Genomic DNA, 20,822 nt, shown 5'->3' with positions numbered 1-20,822 from the left:
GACTTTCCAGAAATGTTTACTCTGACTTATTTTAATAATAAAGGAGTGACATATACAGCTTGGATTTGTGGATACATGTTTGCTTGAGTTTAATCAAGTCTCAAGAGAATTATTCAGATATAACAACTCACTTAAAATGTCTGGTTGTTAGGTTGACATAGAACATAACATGGTCACAAGTTGGGTGGTAAAATCCCTTAATCCGAAGATTAGGAGAAGCTTGCTTTTGTATGTTCAGGGCCATGGTTAAAATTATTGAATTTCAAAACTTAATTTCCCCCTTCCCACAATTGTATGAGGCCCAGTAGCGTCTCCTAACGGCCACAATGTAAATGTGTTAAGGAATAATACATTATAAATTATCTTATTGCGAATAAACAAAACTATGACGCGGTATGAGGGCAACTGATACTAACCAAAATGAATTTCAATAAACAAAATGCTGTTGTTGTTGAAGCATACTTTATTCTGTTTCAAGTAGTCGTGTTTGGGAACAAAGTCACTAAAAATGAAATGAGAAACCACTTCCCGACCTACCTTTATTTACCCCTTTCTCTGAAATAGACTAAATAGATGCTTTTCAAACGTGAATTATTCTCATTGGCCTGAAGTTTCCAGATAAAAGCATGTGTAATTATAAACGCGAGTAAGAAAACCGTTATATATTTATTTACAAACTTGATGTTTCATTAAAAACATATTCTTATTAAATCATGTTGTTTAAACAAAACTAACGTGCACCGTTAATACAACAAATAAATTCAAACAATCGACTTCCATTGAAAAAGAGGAGGAAGTCCAGGAAGGAGAGTTACGCCATCTGCGTGTACAAGGTGCTCCAGCAGGTCCACCCCGACACCGGCATCTCCTCCAAGGCCATGGGCATCATGACCCGGGCCAGTCCTCTGCTCTGGTGGGCGTTGTTAGAATCAGGGAGGAAGGAAGGGAAGGTCAAGATCCATCCAGAGGAGTTGTGCGTGGACTGCTGAGGGTGAGCCACAGAGTGTTGGAAAATATGTTTCACTCTTTTGAGGTCTCTTGTGGAGGAAATCAAACAAAGAGACTTTATTCATAAATGTTGAAAGATACCAGGCAGTGTCTAAGCACAATATTAACCCAACGGTGCCGTTACTTCTTTAAAAATAATTGCTTATGTTGCATAGATTTGGAAAGAGTTTTAAAGCGATTTTGGATCCATCGTTGTTGCCCCGATCATGTCCCGTTGCACCATGGGAGAATTGAACTTTAACATCAGCAAATAAACTTTAGGTGACAAAGTATGAAGAAAGTTCCTGTTAAACAAAAAAATGTCTTGAAGTTATAGGCAAACATTACATTATTAGCAAAGTCAAAGATGATGAGTGAAAAAAAAAGATTGTTAAAAAGAAACACATTTTAATTGTATACAATGAGAAAACAACGGAGCTTCTCTCTGCCGGAATCATTTAAGGCACAAAGCTGTTAGTTCGCTGTTATATCTAGCTGTTGTATATCAATAAAAAACATACAGTCAGTGTGACCACGCCCCTTTAAGCGACCCCTCCACAAACTTTTCATTGGAGGAAAGATTTAAGCGCGAGAAAGAACCGCCCTCCGCTCACGGATATATAAAGAGAATGTCCGAGTCTGACGAACACATATCGAACTTTCTTCGTCAGTATCAACCATGAGCGGCAGAGGCAAAACCGGCGGCAAGTCCCGCGCTAAGGCCAAGTCCCGTTCTTCCAGAGCTGGACTCCAGTTCCCAGTCGGTCGTGTCCACAGACTGCTGAGGAAGGGAAACTACGCTCAGCGTGTCGGCGCTGGTGCTCCCGTCTACCTGGCAGCTGTGCTGGAGTATCTGACCGCTGAGATCCTGGAGTTGGCTGGAAACGCCGCCCGCGACAACAAGAAGACCAGAATCATCCCGCGTCACCTGCAGCTGGCTGTCCGCAACGACGAGGAGCTCAACAAGCTGCTCGGAGGAGTGACCATCGCTCAGGGTGGAGTGTTGCCCAACATCCAGGCAGTCCTGCTGCCCAAGAAGACCGAGAAGGCGTCCAAGAAATAAGTGGAACAACGTCCTTGAAACTCAACGGTTCTTTTCAGAGCCACACACGTCAACTATAGAGTCAGTCGTTGATGCAAATATATACGCTAAACTAGTGTTCGGCAGCCGTTATAGTGTATTTAGAGCCGTTTAGAACACATTAAAAACTCATTCGGAGCAGCAAAATCGAATCCATTATGAATCAGAAACGCGGTTATTTTATTATAAAGGTTTAAGTGAGATTAAATAAAGCGTAGACCTGACTTTATCAATCACGAATCATTCATCCTTAAAATTAAAATGTATTTATTTGTATCGGGGTTTTTGTTCTAATGTGTCCTCTTTAGTGCCAGGGCCGCTTCATATGGCTCCGGAGCAGCGGGTTGCAGACCTAAGTGCTGGATTTATTCATATGAAATTATTTAAGTGGAATATTAAAATCCACAAATAAAAATAATGTTAGTGTTGATTTGCACAATCTGAGGCCGTTAAGAACATTTATTACACTATTATTTTAAAAATAGATGAATTTAATCATGTGTTTTCCAGCCCTTATAATGTGAATGATTCCCATTGTCCGGACGTTTCCATATATAAGCAGATCCAGTGATAAAAGCGAGACAATATCATTTTTGTGTTTATACACGCTCGTGAAATATAAATAATAATTATACCACGTTACTTAAATTAAATCAAATTGACCGTTAAGACATAAAATGTACTCAAACAATTGAGAAGCAAATCAGCCCGCCACTTTTTGAAGCAGCCAATCAGAATAGGGCAACCAGGCACCGGCCAGAGCAGCAGCACGACTATAAGAATGTCCGTTGACCTGAAACCAGACATTCGGTATCGACCCTCGTCAACATGCCTGAACCAGCCAAGCCTGCGCCCAAGAAGGGCTCCAAGAAAGCCGTGACCAAGACCGCCGTCAAAGGCGGCAAAAAGAGGAGGAAGTCCAGGAAGGAGAGTTACGCCATCTACGTGTACAAGGTGCTCAAGCAGGTCCACCCCGACACCGGCATCTCCTCCAAGGCCATGGGCATCATGAACTCGTTCGTCAACGACATCTTTGAGCGCATCGCCGGAGAAGCTTCTCGCTTGGCTCACTATAACAAGCGCTCCACCATCTCTTCCCGGGAGATCCAGACCGCTGTGCGTCTGCTGCTACCCGGTGAGCTGGCCAAGCACGCCGTGTCTGAAGGCACCAAAGCCGTCACCAAGTACACCAGCTCCAAGTAAACCTCCTGCAACCCAACGGCTCTTTTCAGAGCCACTCACTGCATCTCATGAGCCCCGTCTGTGTCCAAATATTACTCAGCAATGTGCTCGTGATAATGAAGTATATACACCTTTTACCAGATTAATGTGGATTTAAAATATTAAATAAACTAGTATAATTAATAATGGGCTGAAACGTTGTCAGCAGGTGATATTTTATACCGAAAAGACTTGTGTGTCGTTTTGTGCAACATTAACGGACATGAAGTTATTAAAATATTTGATCCGCAAACGTCAAGTCCTCCGTTATGTCCCAGATTAAATCAATAATCACGGCCAGTTTCAAAAGTCTCTTTAGATGCATCGCTTGGTCTGTTAGGAACTGATAAGGTCGTATTTATGTTTCTCCCAAAATTACTTATTTTAACTTATTTAACAAAAAATAAAAGGTTTTTCTGTTGAAGCTCTTTGACCGTGTGACAAGTGAAATATGAATAGAATTTAATATTGTTACTTACCTAGACTTCACTCTCCTGTCACAACAAACAAAAAAATGACAAATTCAACTAAACATTTCCGAAAACGCGTAGTAGCAGAAACATGTATTTGAAAATCTGTACTTATGCCTCAAAAACCAAACCATTTATTTTGGTTCATTATTAAGCTTTCTATTAAAACAAGATGCATGATGATCATGCATAATAGAGTAATATCTAATAATGTAATTTTTAAACGGATTATAACAGCACTTATAGTAAGTGATGTGTGTTCTTTTTGTTGTTTTTTATGAAGCTAATTATAGACTATAGACGTATAATCTATAATTGATATGAATGTGAATTAAATGATTTCACTTCTACTAATAAATGTGAGCCTTAAGTTGATAAATAATGTAAAACTGTCATTGTAACGGTTGAGCTGATGTCTGAAACAAGTGACGTCATTGTAACTTTTTTGCGCACATTTCTAAACCACTCCCCCTGCTTTCGATAACGTCCGCCCAGTTGAACTATATGAAGCGGCTTCACAGAAGCTGATCATTCAAACTTTGAACACTCGAACCACTAGGATGTCTGGACGAGGCAAGGGCGGCAAAGGACTGGGAAAAGGAGGCGCCAAGCGTCATCGCAAGGTTCTCCGCGACAACATCCAGGGAATCACCAAACCCGCGATCCGCCGTCTGGCTCGCCGCGGTGGAGTGAAGCGTATCTCCGGCCTGATCTACGAGGAGACTCGTGGTGTGTTGAAGGTGTTCCTGGAGAATGTCATCCGTGACGCCGTCACCTACACCGAGCACGCTAAGAGGAAGACCGTGACCGCCATGGATGTGGTCTACGCTCTGAAGAGACAAGGTCGCACTCTGTACGGCTTTGGAGGTTAAACATCAGCGACAACCTAATGACACAAAGGCTCTTTTAAGAGCCACTCACTCCCTTTAAAGAGATCAATCCACGTTATTTCGTTTCTCAGTGTTGAACAAATTGTTCACTGCAATGATAAAACTGCAACTACAAAGTGAATATGGAGAATTTTGGTTAACTTGTCTTCAGATTCAGTCTGATGAATGATGTGATAATTTTAATTGCAGACAAACTTTAATTTACTCAAGTTTACTACACAGTTTGTCAGTCCATGTTAAGTCCACGTTGGAATTTCTGGATCTTTCAGAAACGATGCAAGTGTATCGATATTTTGGAAATTATTTTTCCACAAAAAACATGTTCTCGACTTGAAATGATGCATGTACATTACAATTGTGAATCAAACATTAACTGTTTAATGACACAAATGTTTAACTTAACCTTGAACAGGGAGTTGATTAAAACTGAAGCTAATCAGATCTAACTCTCAAGCATGTGTTTAACTTGATCCAAACCTTTATTTAAAATGTATCAAAAAACTATCACTAAAAAACAGTAACTAAAGTTATTCTGCAAGAATAGAATACAGACCTTTTTTTTGTATATTTATATGTTCACATTCTGTCCACCACAATGTCATTGAATTATTTATAAAATCTTTCTTTTTTTTTTATGATGACAAACTTACTTTCTTACAATTACAAAACTTTGACGAAAAAAATGAACGTGATTCACAAATATCACAAGTTGATACGTTTTTATATTCTTGTGTGTGAATATATTTGACTTGATTGAGTGTTTTCATTAATTTAAATATGTACAGTTGTTTATATTTGTTTTTATGTTGTGTTTACTGATATTATATTAATTTGGAAAGAATACAAAGAATCAATGCGTTTCAAACCGGATTCCTCCAATCAGTAGCGACGTTATGTTCCTGTAGGGGGCAGGCGTGCACCAGTGACCAATCAGGAGGGGACAAGAACTAGGCGTCTCAGTGACGCGCGAGCTCCTGACGGTTTAAAAGAGGAGCCAACGCTGCTCTCGCTCACACTTCTCTGTTGAGGAACACAACTCTACTACAATGGCAAGAACCAAGCAGACCGCTCGTAAGTCCACCGGAGGAAAAGCTCCCAGGAAGCAGCTGGCCACCAAGGCTGCCCGGAAAAGCGCCCCGGCCACCGGCGGCGTGAAGAAGCCTCACCGTTACAGGCCCGGCACCGTCGCCCTGAGAGAGATCCGTCGCTACCAGAAGTCCACCGAGCTGCTGATCCGCAAGCTTCCTTTCCAGCGTCTGGTCCGTGAGATCGCTCAGGACTTCAAGACCGACCTGCGCTTCCAGAGCTCCGCCGTCATGGCTCTGCAGGAGTCCAGCGAGGCCTACCTGGTGGGTCTGTTCGAGGACACCAACCTGTGCGCCATCCACGCCAAGAGAGTCACCATCATGCCCAAAGACATCCAGCTGGCTCGACGCATCCGCGGGGAGAGAGCTTGAAGCAGCACCTCCGTCACAACAACGGCTCTTTTCAGAGCCTCACACATGCAATGACGAGCTCATGGTTCAACACACGTTACTCGCATAGTTTATCTAACATCAGAACTTGATTCATCCTTGATCTGAAATATTAATGATTATATATATCTTTGGATCTCGATGTATAGCAAAATCAATATATGGGCTTGAATCAGTTCATATGGAGTAAAAGTCTCATGACTCTGGTAAGGGAACCCTTAACACTCGCATCAACAGGACATTGACCTCATGCTGACCCTTCACTATCACCTACTCTGTGCACAAACTTCCTGAAAACCTGCAATAGATTTAAATTAATCAGAGCAGAATTTGTGTTGCAACAGTAGAAGATGAACATTTCATCAAACTTGTAGATGCTATAAAATACCAGTATAAAGTTCATTTAAACCCTTTCAAAGTTTGGTGAAATGGTCCAAGACGGCTTCAAACATCAACTTTTGTTTAGTTTTGTTCTAGTCAAGGTCAGCAATAAAGGATACAAAAAATATCTTGAATCAAACTTTCATTTCATATGAGAATCTTATATTTTTCATCTTATTTGTATTTTCTTGACTATAACACGTCAAGATAACATGTTTTCATTGGTCTTACATCACATTTGAGAACATTTAACTATTGAAACAAAAGTGACATAAAACCAACTTCAGTCACTGCAGAATGGCTGCCTTGGTGTTTGATTCTGTTTTTCTATTGTTTGTGTGTTTTCTTGTTTTCATTATTTAATTCTGTACTGTTGAGAAAAACAATTCTTTATGTACTAATTTAATACTGTTATGTTTACAACACTTGAAATAAAAGTTCCTCTTTGTTAAACTCTTGTTGGATTATTGGAAGTTTAAACTACAAGTCCTTCCAGTGATGACATCTATAAGTAGTATCTGTGTCTTTTTTTGTTTTCTTGCTGTCACTATAGATAAACTTTATAAATCTAGTCAAAAGAAGTACTAGTGCAAATCAGACGTACATTTTGAACAAACCAAAAACCCTTAAAGAAGCCTTGATGATTCAAAAAAACTATATTATGTGGAAAATATTTGATGATTCATTCCTGGTGAACGGAACAAAGTTAGATCAGTTTCAGCTTCAGTTTCAGATCAGAATCTTTGGTTATTTAATAATGTTTATTTACTTGACTATAAAATCGAGTAGTCGCCTGTGTTCAGTGATATAATATCACATTAAGTTTTCTTTAAATACTAGATTTTTATTTCTGTTTAAATCAAACTTCCAGACTATCAGAATCATAGTCGGAGTGGAAGTTAAAATTGTTAACTGTCCAAGAAAGACAAATATATCTATGAAAATAAAGCAGCATAAAACTATGTTTAATTATTGAAGGATTTCTAGAACACAGACGTCCTTGTAGTGATGATTCATTTTGTTAATACTACTGTATTCCGAAGATTAACTTCATGCAAGCTGAATATTTTTGTTTACGGAAGGCAGTTTATTCCATCTGTCTATCTAAGGTCTGAGACAGATAAACAGCCAAATGACTTAGTTTAATAAAATGTTTGATATATCGAGTATCAGTGTTATTACTTGTGCCATCTTATTATTACTTAAAGTCAAAAGTTGTATTTACTATTTAGAAAACATGTGTCGTGTAGTCGAGCAGCGAGTGAGTCCAGTGACATCAAGCGGCGCCTCTAAGTGTGTGTTTGATACTTGAATCAAACGTCAAATGTTTCCACATACGTGGAGAAAAGTCACATTAAAGACATTCAGATGTGAGACAAGAAGACGATTCTACCTTAAAAACATGGTTTGAAGACGTTTTTATTCATTTTACAACTTTTATAGGAGAAAAACGAGGAAGAAATCTGCGAGCACGAGCGCTGACGACAGCAAAGAGGTGAAGTTATGACGATTCACAGCAAATATTGAGAATCTAGTTAAAGTGTTTGTGTGTCAAACGTGTAAATAAACATGTCAGCTTTCACTCTTGTTCAGTAAAATAATGATTTATTTGATCCATGTTGTTGTTTTTCAGCTTGAAAGTCGAAGAGAAAACACAAGAGAGCAGCAGTGAGACGCTGCTCGCTGGAGCTGCAGCCGCCTTCACTCTCCACGGTTCTCATGCTGACTTTAAATGCATCCCATTCCCCGCGCATGTCAGTCTAGTCTGACCCGCGTTAGATTGAGAATCTGAGATCATGGCAGAAGTCGCTCCAGCTCCCGCCGCCGCTCCGGCCAAAGCCGCCAAGAAGAAGAAGACGACGAGCAAGCCCGCCAAGTCTGGACCCCCCGTCAGCGAGCTGGTCGTCAACGCTGTGTCCGCCTCCCAGGAGCGCAGCGGAGTCTCTCTGGCCGCCATCAAGAAGGCTCTCGCCGCCGCTGGATACGATGTGGAGAAGAACAACGTCCGCGTCAAGACCGCCGTGAAGAAGCTGGTCGTCGCAGGAACTCTCGTCCAGACCAAGGGCAGCGGAGCTTCCGGCTCCTTCAAGCTGAGCAAGAAAGAAGCTCCTAAGGTCAAGAAAGCTGCACCTAAAGCCAAGAAACCCGCAGCAGCCGCTAAGAAACCAGCAGCGGCCAAGAAGGCCAAGACCGCCGTGAAGAAGACAGCAGCCGCCAAGAAGTCACCGAAGAAGGCGGCAAAGAAGCCAGCGGCGAAGAAAGCAGCAGCCAAGAGTCCCAAGAAGGCCGCAAAGAAGGTGGTAGCTAAGAGCCCCAAGAAGGTGGCGGCGAAGAAGAAGCCAGCGCTCAAGAAATCTCCCGCCAAGAAGGTCGTTAAACCCAAGGTCAAGAAAGCAGCTCCTAAGAAGAAGTAGACGCTCAAGTCTCTGCTGACATTAAAGGCTCTTTTCAGAGCCACTCAACTCCTCTACAGAGCACCTGTCACTCAACTCTTCTACAGAGCACCTGTCACTCAACTCTTCTACAGAGCACCTGTCACTCAACTCCTCTACAGAGCAACTGTCACTCAACTCTTCTACAGAGCAACTGTCACTCAACTCCTCTACAGAGCACCTGTCACTCAACTCTTCTACAGACCAACTGTCACTCAACTCTTCTACAGAGCAACTGTCACTCAACTCCTCTACAGAGCACCTGTCACTCAACTCTTCTACAGACCAACTGTCACTCAACTCTTCTACAGAGCAACTGTCACTCAACTCTTCTACAGAGCAACTGTCACTCAACATACAACATGACACATGCTGTTAATAACAATTATTCACTGACATGTGACATTAGTTTAGACTCAAGTTCATGTGAATTTTATTTTTACCTTTCATTGAACTGAATACATTGATCATTAAATATCAAACCCTACAAAAATACACACTTCAAATCATAATTATGTATTATGTATATTAATGGATTGGAACATATTTAACAGTGAAAAAAAAAGAGTATATATATTTATATATATAGTTAAATTAAACCTATGTATATTGTCATGGTTTTGAAAAAAGTTGATTGAAAATACAGTTTAGTTAATGTTAACAACAGGAGATTCATTTAAATGGTAAAATAAACATGATAAAAGTAAAAAAACTGAAACATGTAAAAATAATTTAAACACTTAATGCATAAAGTGTAGACCTCGCTAAATCAATCATCAGTAAACATTAATATAAATGTATTTATTTGTATCGGGGGTTTTTATGTGTGTGTTCCCATGTGTCCTCTACTGCCGGATCAAGCAGGAAGGAGCTTCATATGGCTCTGGAGCCGCGGGTTGCAGACCTATGTGCTATATTTACTTATTAATATGAAAATATTTAAGTGGAATATTAAAATCCACGAATAAAAATAATGTTGATTTGCACAATCTGAGGCTGTTAAGAACATTTATTACACTGTTATTTTAAAAATAGATGAATTTAATCATGTGTTTTCCAGCCCTTATAATGTGAATGATTCCCATTGTCCGGACATTTCCATATATAAGCAGATCCAGTGATAAAAGCGAGACAAAATATCATTTATGTGTTCATACACGCTCGTGAAATATAAATAATCATTTATGTGTTCATACACGCTCGTGAAATATAATCATTTATGTGTTCATACACGCTCGTGAAATATAATCATTTATGTGTTCATACACGCTCGTGAAATATAAATAATCATTTATGTGTTCATACACGCTCGTGAAATATAAATAATCATTTATGTGTTCATACACGCTCGTGAAATATAATCATTTATGTGTTCATACACGCTCGTGAAATATAAATAATCATTTATGTGTTCATACATGCTCGTGAAATATAATCATTTATGTGTTCATACACGCTCGTGAAATAGAAATAATGTTACTTCAATTCAACGTAATTGAACCGTTAAGACATAAAGAACTCAAACAATTAAGAAGCAAATCAGCCCGCCACTTTTGAAGCAGCCAATCAGAATAGGGCAACCAAGCACTGGCCAGAGCAGCAGCACGACTATAAGAATGTCCGCAGAGCTGCAGCTTGACATTCGGTATCGACCCTCGTCATCATGCCTGAACCAGCCAAGCCTGCGCCCAAGAAGGGCTCCAAGAAAGCCGTGACCAAGACCGCCGTCAAAGGCGGCAAAAAGAGGAGGAAGTCCAGGAAGGAGAGTTACGCCATCTACGTGTACAAGGTGCTCAAGCAGGTCCACCCCGACACCGGCATCTCCTCCAAGGCCATGGGCATCATGAACTCGTTCGTCAACGACATCTTTGAGCGCATCGCCGGAGAAGCTTCTCGCTTGGCTCACTACAACAAGCGCTCCACCATCTCTTCCCGGGAGATCCAGACCGCTGTGCGTCTGCTGCTGCCCGGTGAGCTGGCCAAGCACGCCGTGTCTGAAGGCACCAAAGCCGTCACCAAGTACACCAGCTCCAAGTAAACCTCCTACAACCCAACGGCTCTTTTCAGAGCCACTCACTGCATCTCATGAGCCCCGTCTGTGTCCAAATATTACTCAACTATGAAAATGATTATGAATTATATAATTTATACCAGATAATTTAATTTAAAATACTAAATGGACCAAAGTTAACCGGTCAATTCTGAGTGTCGTTTTCTTGGTCAACATTAACGGACATAAAGTAAGTTTCATATGAAATATTTTCTCCGCAACCAGTCAAGTCCTCGTTTATCATGACAAGTTCCAAAAGTCTCTTTAGATTCATCGCTTGGTCTTTCCTGATATGACAAAAACATTACTCCGTTGTAGCTCTTTGAGGTCATGTATGACAAAAAGTAAAATATGAATAGAATGTATTATTGTTACTTCCCTTCACTTTACTCTCCTGTCACAACAAATACAATAAAATTACATGTAATTCAACTCAGATCTGATACGTTAATATTTGATGAATCCCCCAAAAATAGAGCTGAGTGTTTCCACTTCCTTTATAAATACAGTTGTTTTCTCTTGGCAGAGACATTTAGACTTTACTTGAATATCTGCACTTATCCTTCAATTTTTTATTTAATTTGGTTTATTGTCTAATAGTTACTTAGGTTTCAATCAGAACAAGATGCATGATGGTAATTCATTTTAGAGTAATATCTAATGTAATTTTTAAAAAGATAACAGCACTTATAGTAAGTGATGCTTGTTCTTTTTAGACATGTAATACACAAATAATATGAATCAAATGATTAATCTAGTGTAAATAAATGTGAGCCTGAAGTTGACAATTTAAAACCATATTTAAATGGTAATTATAACTTATTGTTCAACCGAAAATGTGGGATTGGATGCAAACGAACGTTCTATAATCAGTTTTTTATCTTTTGTAAAAAAAAGTCGATTTGAAATTGAATCGAAACATTTTAAATTATGAATGTGATTCACAATCAATCGTGCTAATGCTCAAAAATCACCAAATTTAAACACAATAACTTTTTGATCATAAAAAAATCAATTAGTTAATGTTTATATTTCAACTCAACCTCAAACAGTGAGAGAGAGAAGTTCAGGGAGCTGCTTTCTTGGTTTCCACGACCGAAGTTTGTGGAATGTAAAAAAAAAAAAAAGGGATTCTCTTCTTGTAATTCAGAATAACTAGTTTTAAGTGTTTGTTATTTAATAAAGGTCTGGGTCACACATTGTTCAAACTCCATGTTCAAAGTTAAAATGTGGATTTTGTGTTAACCAGTTCATGTGTAGGTTTGGTGATTATTGTGAAGCTCTTTCAATAAGACGCTTGTTTTTTAATAAATTACAAATCAGTTGACAACTGAGAAACGAAAAAACGTGGATTCTTCTCTTTAAAGGGAGTGAGTGGCTCTTAAAAGAGCCTTTGTGTCATTAGGTTGTCGCTGATGTTTAACCTCCAAAGCCGTACAGAGTGCGACCTTGTCTCTTCAGAGCGTAGACCACATCCATGGCGGTCACGGTCTTCCTCTTAGCGTGCTCGGTGTAGGTGACGGCGTCACGGATGACATTCTCCAGGAACACCTTCAACACACCACGAGTCTCCTCGTAGATCAGGCCGGAGATACGCTTCACTCCACCGCGGCGAGCCAGACGGCGGATCGCGGGTTTGGTGATTCCCTGGATGTTGTCGCGGAGAACCTTGCGATGACGCTTGGCGCCTCCTTTTCCCAGTCCTTTGCCGCCCTTGCCTCGTCCAGACATCCTAGTAGTTCGAGTGTTCAAAGTTTGAATGGTCAGCTTCTGTGAAGCCGCTTTATTTATTTAAACTGGGCGGACGTTATCGAAAACAGGGGGAGTGGTTTAGAAAAGTGCGCAAACCATGTAATGACGTCACTTGCTTCAGACATCAGCTCAACCGTAACAATGACCGTTTTTAAGATGTTTTACATTATTTATCAACTTAAGGCTCACATTTATTAGTAGAAGTGAAATCATTTAATTCACATATCAATTATAGATTATACTTCTATAAGAAAATTAACTTGATGAATGTAAACATAACACAGTTCATTTACTATAAGTGCTGTTATAATCCGTTTAAAAATTACATTATTAGATATCACTCTATTATGCATGATCATCATGCATCTTGTTTTAATAGAAACCTTAATAATGAACCAAAATAAATGGTTTGGTTTTTGAGGCATAAGTACAGATATTCAAATACATGTCTCTGCTACGCGTTTTCGGAAATGTTTAGTTGAATTTGTCATTTATTTGTTTGTTGTGACAGGAGAGTAAAGTGTAGGTAAGTAACAACATTAAATTCTATTCATATTTCACTTGTCACACGGTCAAAGAGCTTCAACAGAAAAACCTTTTATTTTTTGTTAAATAAGTTAAAATAAGTGTAATTTTGGGAGATACATAAATACGACCTTATCAGTTCCTAACAGACCAAGCGATGCATCTAAAGAGACTTTTGAAACTGGCCGTGATTATTGATTTAATTTGGGACACAACGGAGGACTTGACGTTTGCGGATCAAATATTTTAATAACTTCATGTCCGTTAATGTTGCACAAAACTATACAAGTCTTTTCAGTATAAAATATCACCTGCTGACAACGTTTCAGCCCATTATTAATTATACTAGTTTATTTAATATTTTAAATCCACATTAATCTGGTAAAAGGTGTATATACTTCATTATCACGATCACATTGCTGAGTAATATTTGGACACAGACGGGGCTCATGAGATGCAGTGAGTGGCTCTGAAAAGAGCCGTTGGGTTGCAGGAGGTTTACTTGGAGCTGGTGTACTTGGTGACGGCTTTGGTGCCTTCAGACACGGCGTGCTTGGCCAGCTCACCGGGCAGCAGCAGACGCACAGCGGTCTGGATCTCCCGGGAAGAGATGGTGGAGCGCTTGTTGTAGTGAGCCAAGCGAGAAGCTTCTCCGGCGATGCGCTCAAAGATGTCGTTGACGAACGAGTTCATGATGCCCATGGCCTTGGAGGAGATGCCGGTGTCGGGGTGGACCTGCTTGAGCACCTTGTACACGTAGATGGCGTAACTCTCCTTCCTGGACTTCCTCCTCTTTTTGCCTCCTTTGACGGCGGTCTTGGTCACGGCTTTCTTGGAGCCCTTCTTGGGCGCAGGCTTGGCTGGTTCAGGCATGATGACGAGGGTCGATACCGAATGTCAAGCTGCAGCTCTGCGGACATTCTTATAGTCGTGCTGCTGCTCTGGCCAGTGCCTGGTTGCCCTATTCTGATTGGCTGCTTCAAAAGTGGCGGGCTGATTCGCTTCTTAATTGTTTGAGTTCTTTATGTCTAAACGGTTCAATTACGTTGAATTTAAGTAACATTATTTCTATTTCACGAGCGTGTATGAACACATAAATGATTATATTTCACGAGTGTGTATGAACACATAAATGGTTATATTTCACGAGCGTGTATGAACACATAAATGATTATATTTCACGAGCGTGTATGAACAGATAGATGATTATATTTCACGAGCGTGTATGAACACATAAATGGTTATATTTCACGAGCGTGTATGAACACATAAATGATTATATTTCACGAGCGTGTATGAACACATGATTATTTATATTTCACGAGCATGTATGAACACATATTTCACGAGCGTTTGTGAAAACATAAATGATTATATTTCACGAGCGTGTATTAAAACAAATGATTATATTTCACGAACCTTTATGAACACAAATATGTTGTCTCGCTATTATAACTGGATCTGCTTATATATGGAAATGTACGGACACTGGGAATAATTCACATTATAAAGGCTGGTGACCATCCAGATTAGATTAATCCATTTTTAAAGGATAGTGTAAAAATTGTTCTCCTTAACTGCCTCAGATTGTGAAAATCAACGCATTATAATTGTAATGTAATGTTTTTTGTTGGTCAAGTGGCCCCACAGAGAAGAAAGGACACATTAGATAAATAAAACGACACAAATTAATACATTTATATTAATGTTTTCTAATGAATGATTCGTGGTCGATCATACATTTCATCCAATTTTAAAGGTGCTTAAAATGTCCTTTAATATAGTTTTCAAGCATGTAAATAAAACCCTTTAACCGGGTTTCTGATTCACGATGAATTAAACAGTTTTTTTTATTAGTGTCCTTAACGTTCTACGATACGTTGCTGAAACTGGTCTGGATTTTAACATTCGTCTTTGTCCGTGTAGTTGAAGTTTGTTAATTCACCAAATACAAATGTAACGAATCAACGACTGACTCTATAGTTGACGTGTGTGGCTCTGAAAAGAACCGTTGAGTTTCAAGGACGTTGTTCCACTTATTTCTTGGCCGCCTTCTCGGTCTTCTTGGGCAGCAGGACTGCCTGGATGTTGGGCAACACTCCACCCTGAGCGATGGTCACTCCTCCGAGCAGCTTGTTGAGCTCCTCGTCGTTGCGGACAGCCAGCTGCAGGTGACGCGGGATGATTCTGGTCTTCTTGTTGTCGCGGGCGGCGTTTCCAGCCAACTCCAGGATCTCAGCGGTCAGATACTCCAGCACAGCTGCCAGGTAGACGGGAGCACCAGCGCCGACACGCTGAGCGTAGTTTCCCTTCCTCAGCAGTCTGTGGACACGACCGACTGGGAACTGGAGTCCAGCTCTGGAAGAACGGGACTTGGCCTTAGCGCGGGACTTGCCGCCGGTTTTGCCTCTGCCGCTCATGGTTGATACTGACGAAGAAAGTTCGATATGTGTTTGTGAAAAGCGGACATTCTCTTTATATATGCGTGAGTGGAAGGCGGTTTTTTTCCTCTTAAACCTTTCCTCCAATGAAAAGTTGAGTTTGTGGAGGGGTCGCTTAGAGGGGCGTGGTCACACATGAGCTGGAACTGATCGTTTGTATGTTTTTATTGATCACACACGTGTATAAACTGATCAATCTAAAGATAAATCGTAAATGTAAATGTTTTATTTCTTAAGATGAAGATGAGAAACAGTTTTGCGAGCATCAGCTGCTTATATCGATTCCAGACGTCAATAATCTTGTTATGAGGATATTCTGATAAATGTAACATTAAAATAAATCAAAATATTCCCAAAACAGTAACATGTTAATTTAACTTGATGATTTGATAGTTTATGCATTTAGTGTTTTTTTTTGCATTTCTCATGTTTATTTTACCACCAGATATAAATTAATCTCCTTTTAACATTGACTAAACTTTCCTACTGTATCTCAATAAACACGTTTTTTCAAACATAAATGGGCGAAGAATATATATAGGTTTGATTCAACTGTAAATATACATATTTTTTTTACTCTTAAATATAAATATGATACTTTTAGCCAATATATATGTATATATATATATAATGATTTTAGTATTTTTTACATAACTTTAGATAGGTTCGATCTCTTAACTATATATATACAGTATACACACACATGTTTTTCTTAATGTTAAATATGTTCTAATCCACAATTTATCTAATATATATATAAATACGTAATTATGATTTAAACATGCATTTTTCTAGGATTTGATATTTAATGATCAATGTATTCAGTTCAATGAAAGGTAAAAATAAAATTCACATGTGAACTTAAGTCTAAACTAATGTCACATGTCAGTGAATAATTGTTATTAACAGCGTGTGTCATGTTGTATGTTGAGTGACAGGTGCGCTGTAGAGGAGTTGAGTGACAGTTGCTCTGTAGAGGAGTTGAGTGACAGGTGCTCTGTAGAGGAGTTGAGTGACAGGTGCTCTGTAGAGGAGTTGAGTGACAGGTGCTCTGTAGAGGAGTTGAGTGACAGGTGCTCTGTAGAGGAGTTGAGTGGCTCTGAAAAGAGCCTTTAATGTCAGCAGAGACTTGAGCGTCTACTTCTTCTTAGGAGCTGCTTTCTTGACCTTGGGTTTGACGACCTTCTTGGCGGGAGATTTCTTGAGCGCTGGCTTCTTCTTCGCCGCCACCTTCTTGGGGCTCTTAGCTACCACCTTCTTTGCGGCCTTCTTGGGACTCTTGGCTGCTGCTTTCTTCGCCGCTGGCTTCTTTGCCGCCTTCTTCGGTGACTTCTTGGCGGCTGCTGTCTTCTTCACGGCGGTCTTGGCCTTCTTGGCCGCTGCTGGTTTCTTAGCGGCTGCTGCGGGTTTCTTGGCTTTAGGTGCAGCTTTCTTGACCTTAGGAGCTTCTTTCTTGCTCAGCTTGAAGGAGCCGGAAGCTCCGCTGCCCTTGGTCTGGACGAGAGTTCCTGCGACGACCAGCTTCTTCACGGCGGTCTTGACGCGGACGTTGTTCTTCTCCACATCGTATCCAGCGGCGGCGAGAGCCTTCTTGATGGCGGCCAGAGAGACTCCGCTGCGCTCCTGGGAGGCGGACACAGCGTTGACGACCAGCTCGCTGACGGGGGGTCCAGACTTGGCGGGCTTGCTCGTCGTCTTCTTCTTCTTGGCGGCTTTGGCCGGAGCGGCGGCGGGAGCTGGAGCGACTTCTGCCATGATCTCAGATTCTCAATCTAACGCGGGTCAGACTAGACTGACATGCGCGGGGAATGGGATGCATTTAAACCCAGCATGAGAACCGTGGAGAGTGAAGGCGGCTGCAGCTCCAGCGAGCAGCGTCTCACTGCTGCTCTCTTGTGTTTTCTCTTCGACTTTCAAGCTGAAAAACAACAACACGGATCAAATAAATCATTATTTTACTGAACAAGAATGAAAGCTGACATGTTTATTTCCAAGTTTGACACACAAACACTTTAACTATATTCTCAATATTTGCTGTGAATCGTCATAACTTCACCTCTTTGCTGTCGTCAGCGCTCGTGCTCGCAGATTTCTTCCTCGTTTTTCTCCTATAAAAGTTGTAAAATGAATAAAAACGTCTTCAAACCATGTTTTTAAGGTAGAATCGTCTTCTTGTCTCGCATCTGAATGTCTTTAATGTGACTTTTCTCCACGTATGTGGAAACATTTGACGTTTGATTCAAGTATCAAACACACACTTACAGGCGCCGCTTGATGTCACTGGACTCACTCGCTGCTCGACTACACGACACATGTTTTCTAAATAGTAAATACAACTTTTGACTTTAAGTAATAATAAGATGGCACAAGTAATAACACTGATACTCGATATATCAAACATTTTATTCAACTAAGTCATTTGGCTGTTTATCTGTCTCAGACCTTAGATAGACAGATGGAATAAACTGCCTTCCGTAAACAAAAATATTCAGCTTGCATGAAGTTAATCTTCGGAATACAGTAGTATTAACAAAATGAATCATCACTACAAGGACGTCTGTGTTCTAGAAATCCTTCAATAATTAAACATAGTTTTATGCTGCTTTATTTTCATAGATATATTTGTCTTTCTTGGACAGTTAACAATTTTAACTTCCACTCCGACTATGATGCTGATAGTCTGGAAGTTTGATTTAAACAGAAATAAAAATTTAGTATTTAAAGAAAACTTAATGTGATATTATATCACTGAACACAGGCGACTACTCGATTTTATAGTCAAGTAAATAAACATTATTAAATAACCAAAGATTCTGATCTGAAACTGAAGCTGAAACTGATCTAACTTTGTTCTGTTCACCAGGAATGAATCATCAAATATTTTCCACATAATATAGTTTTTTTTAATCATCAAGGCTTCTTTAAGGGTTTTTGGTTTGTTCAAAATGTACGTCTGATTTGTACTAGTACTTCTTTTGACTAGATTTATAAAGTTTATCTATAGTGACAGCAAGAAAACAAAAAAAGACACAAATACTACTTATAGATGTCATCACTGGAAGGACTTGTAGTTTAAACTTCCAATAATCCAACAAGAGTTTAACAAAGAGGAACTTTTATTTCAAGTGTTGTAAACAAAACAGTATTAAATTAGTACATAAAGAATTGTTTTCCTCAACAGTACAGAATTAAATAATGAAAACAAGAAAACACAAACAATAGAAAAACAGAATCAAACACCAAGGCAGCCATTCTGCAGTGACTGAAGTTGGTTTTATGTCACTTTTGTTTCAATAGTTAAATGTTCTCAAATGTGATGTAAGACCAATGAACACATGTTATCTTGACGTGTTATAGTCAAGAAAATACAAATAAGATGAAAAATATAAGATTCTCATATGAAATGAAAGTTTGATTCAAGATATTTTTTGTATCCTTTATTGCTGACCTTGACTAGAACAAAACTAAACAAAAGTTGATGTTTGAAGCCGTCTTGGACCATTTCACCAAACTTTGAAAGGGTTTAAATGAACTTTATACTGGTATTTTATAGCATCTACTACAAGTTTGATGAAATGTTCATCTTCTACTGATGCAACACAAATTCTGCTCAAGTGATTAATTTAAATCTATTGCAGGTTTTCAGGAAGAGTTTGTGCACAGAGTAGGTGATAGTGAAGGGTCAGCATGAGGTCAATGTCCTGTTGATGCGAGTGTTAAGGGTTCCCTTACCCGAGTCATGAGACTTTTACTCCATATGAACCGATTCAAGCCCATATATTGATTTTGCTTTACATTGAGATCCAAAGATCTATATAATCATTAATATTTCAGATCAAGGATGAATCAAGTTCTGATGTTAGATAAACTATGCGAGTAACGTGTGTTGAACCATGAGCTCGTTATTACATGTGTGAGGCTCTGAAAAGAGCCGTTGTTGTGACGGAGGTGCTGCTTCAAGCTCTCTCCCCGCGGATGCGTCGAGCCAGCTGGATGTCTTTGGGCATGATGGTGACTCTCTTGGCGTGGATGGCGCACAGGTTGGTGTCCTCGAACAGACCCACCAGGTAGGCCTCGCTGGACTCCTGCAGAGCCATGACGGCGGAGCTCTGGAAGCGCAGGTCGGTCTTGAAGTCCTGAGCGATCTCACGGACCAGACGCTGGAAAGGAAGCTTGCGGATCAGCAGCTCGGTGGACTTCTGGTAGCGACGGATCTCTCTCAGGGCGACGGTGCCGGGCCTGTAACGGTGAGGCTTCTTCACGCCGCCGGTGGCCGGGGCGCTTTTCCGGGCAGCCTTGGTGGCCAGCTGCTTCCTGGGAGCTTTTCCTCCGGTGGACTTACGAGCGGTCTGCTTGGTTCTTGCCATTGTAGTAGAGTTGTGTTCCTCAACAGAGAAGTGTGAGCGAGAGCAGCGTTGGCTCCTCTTTTAAACAGTCAGGAGCTCGCGCGTCACTGAGACGCCTAGTTCTTGTCCCCTCCTGATTGGTCACTTGTGCACGCCTGCCCCCTACAGGAACATAACGTCGCTACTGATTGGAGGAATCCGGTTTGAAACGCATTCATTCTTTGAATTCTTTCCAAATGAATTTAATATCAGTAAACACAACATAAAAACAAATATAAACAACTGTACATATTTACATAAGTGGAAACACTCAATCAAGCCAAATATATTCACACACAAGAATATAAAAAACAGAAGACATTACAACAACGTGATCTTATGATCAAGTAACACTTGTGTCCATTTCTGCATGACTGGCTTTTGTCATTGTATGTTAAGTGTCTCATGGCTCTCATTTTACTACATAAACTCTCATTCAGTGTGGGATCATGGCAGAACATATCCTTTTTTCGCATATCCATTATTCATGTAAATTTCCGTGTTTTGTTTTCATTATCTTAGCTTGACATTTGTTAAGAGATGTGGTGTGACTTGGTTGAGGTGAGTAGTGATGGGTCAGTGACGCGTCATGAAACGTTTCAATACCCAGCAACACTGTATTGATACTGACATCTGCTGGACGTTATGAATCATTACAAGCAACCTAGTGCAGAAGCTCAACTGACACTGATTTGATGACCTTGTATATACAATATTTAAGTCCATGTGTTT

General features: G+C 40.1%; 11 protein-coding genes across 11 annotated transcripts; 6 read left to right on the top strand and 5 right to left on the bottom strand.

Moving 5' to 3' along the window:
• The first annotated feature begins 1,658 nt into the window (after positions 1 to 1,658).
• LOC148089684 (histone H2A-like) lies at positions 1,659 to 2,050 on the top strand. Its single transcript, XM_087809229.1, has one exon. It carries the CDS (start codon positions 1,667 to 1,669, stop codon positions 2,048 to 2,050), a length of 384 nt encoding a protein of 127 aa, XP_087665355.1. The 5' UTR covers positions 1,659 to 1,666.
• An 829-nt stretch (positions 2,051 to 2,879) lies between these two features.
• Positions 2,880 to 3,272, top strand: LOC148089683 (histone H2B-like). Its single transcript, XM_087784992.1, has one exon. It carries the CDS (start codon positions 2,897 to 2,899, stop codon positions 3,269 to 3,271), a length of 375 nt encoding a protein of 124 aa, XP_087641118.1. The 5' UTR covers positions 2,880 to 2,896; the 3' UTR covers position 3,272.
• A 1,047-nt stretch (positions 3,273 to 4,319) lies between these two features.
• On the top strand, positions 4,320 to 4,631 carry LOC148089682 (histone H4). The gene has a single exon (XM_087788017.1). The coding sequence runs from the start codon at positions 4,320 to 4,322 to the stop codon at positions 4,629 to 4,631; it is 312 nt and encodes a 103-aa protein (XP_087644143.1).
• Positions 4,632 to 5,691: 1,060 nt separating this feature from the next.
• LOC148089681 (histone H3) lies at positions 5,692 to 6,128 on the top strand. Its single transcript, XM_087809218.1, has one exon. It carries the CDS (start codon positions 5,696 to 5,698, stop codon positions 6,104 to 6,106), a length of 411 nt encoding a protein of 136 aa, XP_087665344.1. The 5' UTR covers positions 5,692 to 5,695; the 3' UTR covers positions 6,107 to 6,128.
• A 2,171-nt stretch (positions 6,129 to 8,299) lies between these two features.
• Positions 8,300 to 9,268, top strand: LOC148089680 (histone H1.4-like). Its single transcript, XM_087809206.1, has one exon. It carries the CDS (start codon positions 8,302 to 8,304, stop codon positions 8,917 to 8,919), a length of 618 nt encoding a protein of 205 aa, XP_087665332.1. The 5' UTR covers positions 8,300 to 8,301; the 3' UTR covers positions 8,920 to 9,268.
• A 1,331-nt stretch (positions 9,269 to 10,599) lies between these two features.
• LOC148089679 (histone H2B-like) lies at positions 10,600 to 11,011 on the top strand. The gene has a single exon (XM_087784979.1). The coding sequence runs from the start codon at positions 10,601 to 10,603 to the stop codon at positions 10,973 to 10,975; it is 375 nt and encodes a 124-aa protein (XP_087641105.1). The 5' UTR covers position 10,600; the 3' UTR covers positions 10,976 to 11,011.
• A 1,395-nt stretch (positions 11,012 to 12,406) lies between these two features.
• On the bottom strand, positions 12,407 to 12,718 carry LOC148089678 (histone H4). The gene has a single exon (XM_087787947.1). The coding sequence runs from the start codon at positions 12,716 to 12,718 to the stop codon at positions 12,407 to 12,409; it is 312 nt and encodes a 103-aa protein (XP_087644073.1).
• A 1,007-nt stretch (positions 12,719 to 13,725) lies between these two features.
• LOC148089677 (histone H2B-like) lies at positions 13,726 to 14,154 on the bottom strand. Its single transcript, XM_087784965.1, has one exon. The coding sequence runs from the start codon at positions 14,135 to 14,137 to the stop codon at positions 13,763 to 13,765; it is 375 nt and encodes a 124-aa protein (XP_087641091.1). The 5' UTR covers positions 14,138 to 14,154; the 3' UTR covers positions 13,726 to 13,762.
• Positions 14,155 to 15,256: 1,102 nt separating this feature from the next.
• LOC148089676 (histone H2A-like) lies at positions 15,257 to 15,692 on the bottom strand. Its single transcript, XM_087784952.1, has one exon. The coding sequence runs from the start codon at positions 15,682 to 15,684 to the stop codon at positions 15,301 to 15,303; it is 384 nt and encodes a 127-aa protein (XP_087641078.1). The 5' UTR covers positions 15,685 to 15,692; the 3' UTR covers positions 15,257 to 15,300.
• A 1,150-nt stretch (positions 15,693 to 16,842) lies between these two features.
• On the bottom strand, positions 16,843 to 17,462 carry LOC148089675 (histone H1.4-like). The gene has a single exon (XM_087784939.1). It carries the CDS (start codon positions 17,458 to 17,460, stop codon positions 16,843 to 16,845), a length of 618 nt encoding a protein of 205 aa, XP_087641065.1. The 5' UTR covers positions 17,461 to 17,462.
• A 2,171-nt stretch (positions 17,463 to 19,633) lies between these two features.
• On the bottom strand, positions 19,634 to 20,081 carry LOC148089674 (histone H3). The gene has a single exon (XM_087784926.1). The coding sequence runs from the start codon at positions 20,070 to 20,072 to the stop codon at positions 19,662 to 19,664; it is 411 nt and encodes a 136-aa protein (XP_087641052.1). The 5' UTR covers positions 20,073 to 20,081; the 3' UTR covers positions 19,634 to 19,661.
• Positions 20,082 to 20,822: the final 741 nt, after the last annotated feature.

The sequence above is a fragment of the Callionymus lyra genome, chromosome 1, assembly GCF_982586985.1.
Source record: "Callionymus lyra chromosome 1, fCalLyr1.hap1.1, whole genome shotgun sequence".
Lineage (NCBI taxonomy): Eukaryota > Metazoa > Chordata > Actinopteri > Syngnathiformes > Callionymidae > Callionymus > Callionymus lyra.
The sequence above is the reverse complement of the archived record's forward strand: the minus strand, read 5'-3'. Positions and strand labels throughout refer to the sequence as shown.

Excerpts from the sequence above, each read along its gene's own strand:
- LOC148089684 (XM_087809229.1), top strand. The coding sequence starts at position 1,667 with ATGAGCGGCAGAGGCAAAACCGGCGGCAAGTCCCGCGCTAAGGCCAAG.
- LOC148089683 (XM_087784992.1), top strand. The coding sequence starts at position 2,897 with ATGCCTGAACCAGCCAAGCCTGCGCCCAAGAAGGGCTCCAAGAAAGCC.
- LOC148089682 (XM_087788017.1), top strand. The coding sequence starts at position 4,320 with ATGTCTGGACGAGGCAAGGGCGGCAAAGGACTGGGAAAAGGAGGCGCC.
- LOC148089681 (XM_087809218.1), top strand. The coding sequence starts at position 5,696 with ATGGCAAGAACCAAGCAGACCGCTCGTAAGTCCACCGGAGGAAAAGCT.
- LOC148089680 (XM_087809206.1), top strand. The coding sequence starts at position 8,302 with ATGGCAGAAGTCGCTCCAGCTCCCGCCGCCGCTCCGGCCAAAGCCGCC.
- LOC148089679 (XM_087784979.1), top strand. The coding sequence starts at position 10,601 with ATGCCTGAACCAGCCAAGCCTGCGCCCAAGAAGGGCTCCAAGAAAGCC.
- LOC148089678 (XM_087787947.1), bottom strand. The coding sequence starts at position 12,718 with ATGTCTGGACGAGGCAAGGGCGGCAAAGGACTGGGAAAAGGAGGCGCC.
- LOC148089677 (XM_087784965.1), bottom strand. The coding sequence starts at position 14,137 with ATGCCTGAACCAGCCAAGCCTGCGCCCAAGAAGGGCTCCAAGAAAGCC.
- LOC148089676 (XM_087784952.1), bottom strand. The coding sequence starts at position 15,684 with ATGAGCGGCAGAGGCAAAACCGGCGGCAAGTCCCGCGCTAAGGCCAAG.
- LOC148089675 (XM_087784939.1), bottom strand. The coding sequence starts at position 17,460 with ATGGCAGAAGTCGCTCCAGCTCCCGCCGCCGCTCCGGCCAAAGCCGCC.
- LOC148089674 (XM_087784926.1), bottom strand. The coding sequence starts at position 20,072 with ATGGCAAGAACCAAGCAGACCGCTCGTAAGTCCACCGGAGGAAAAGCT.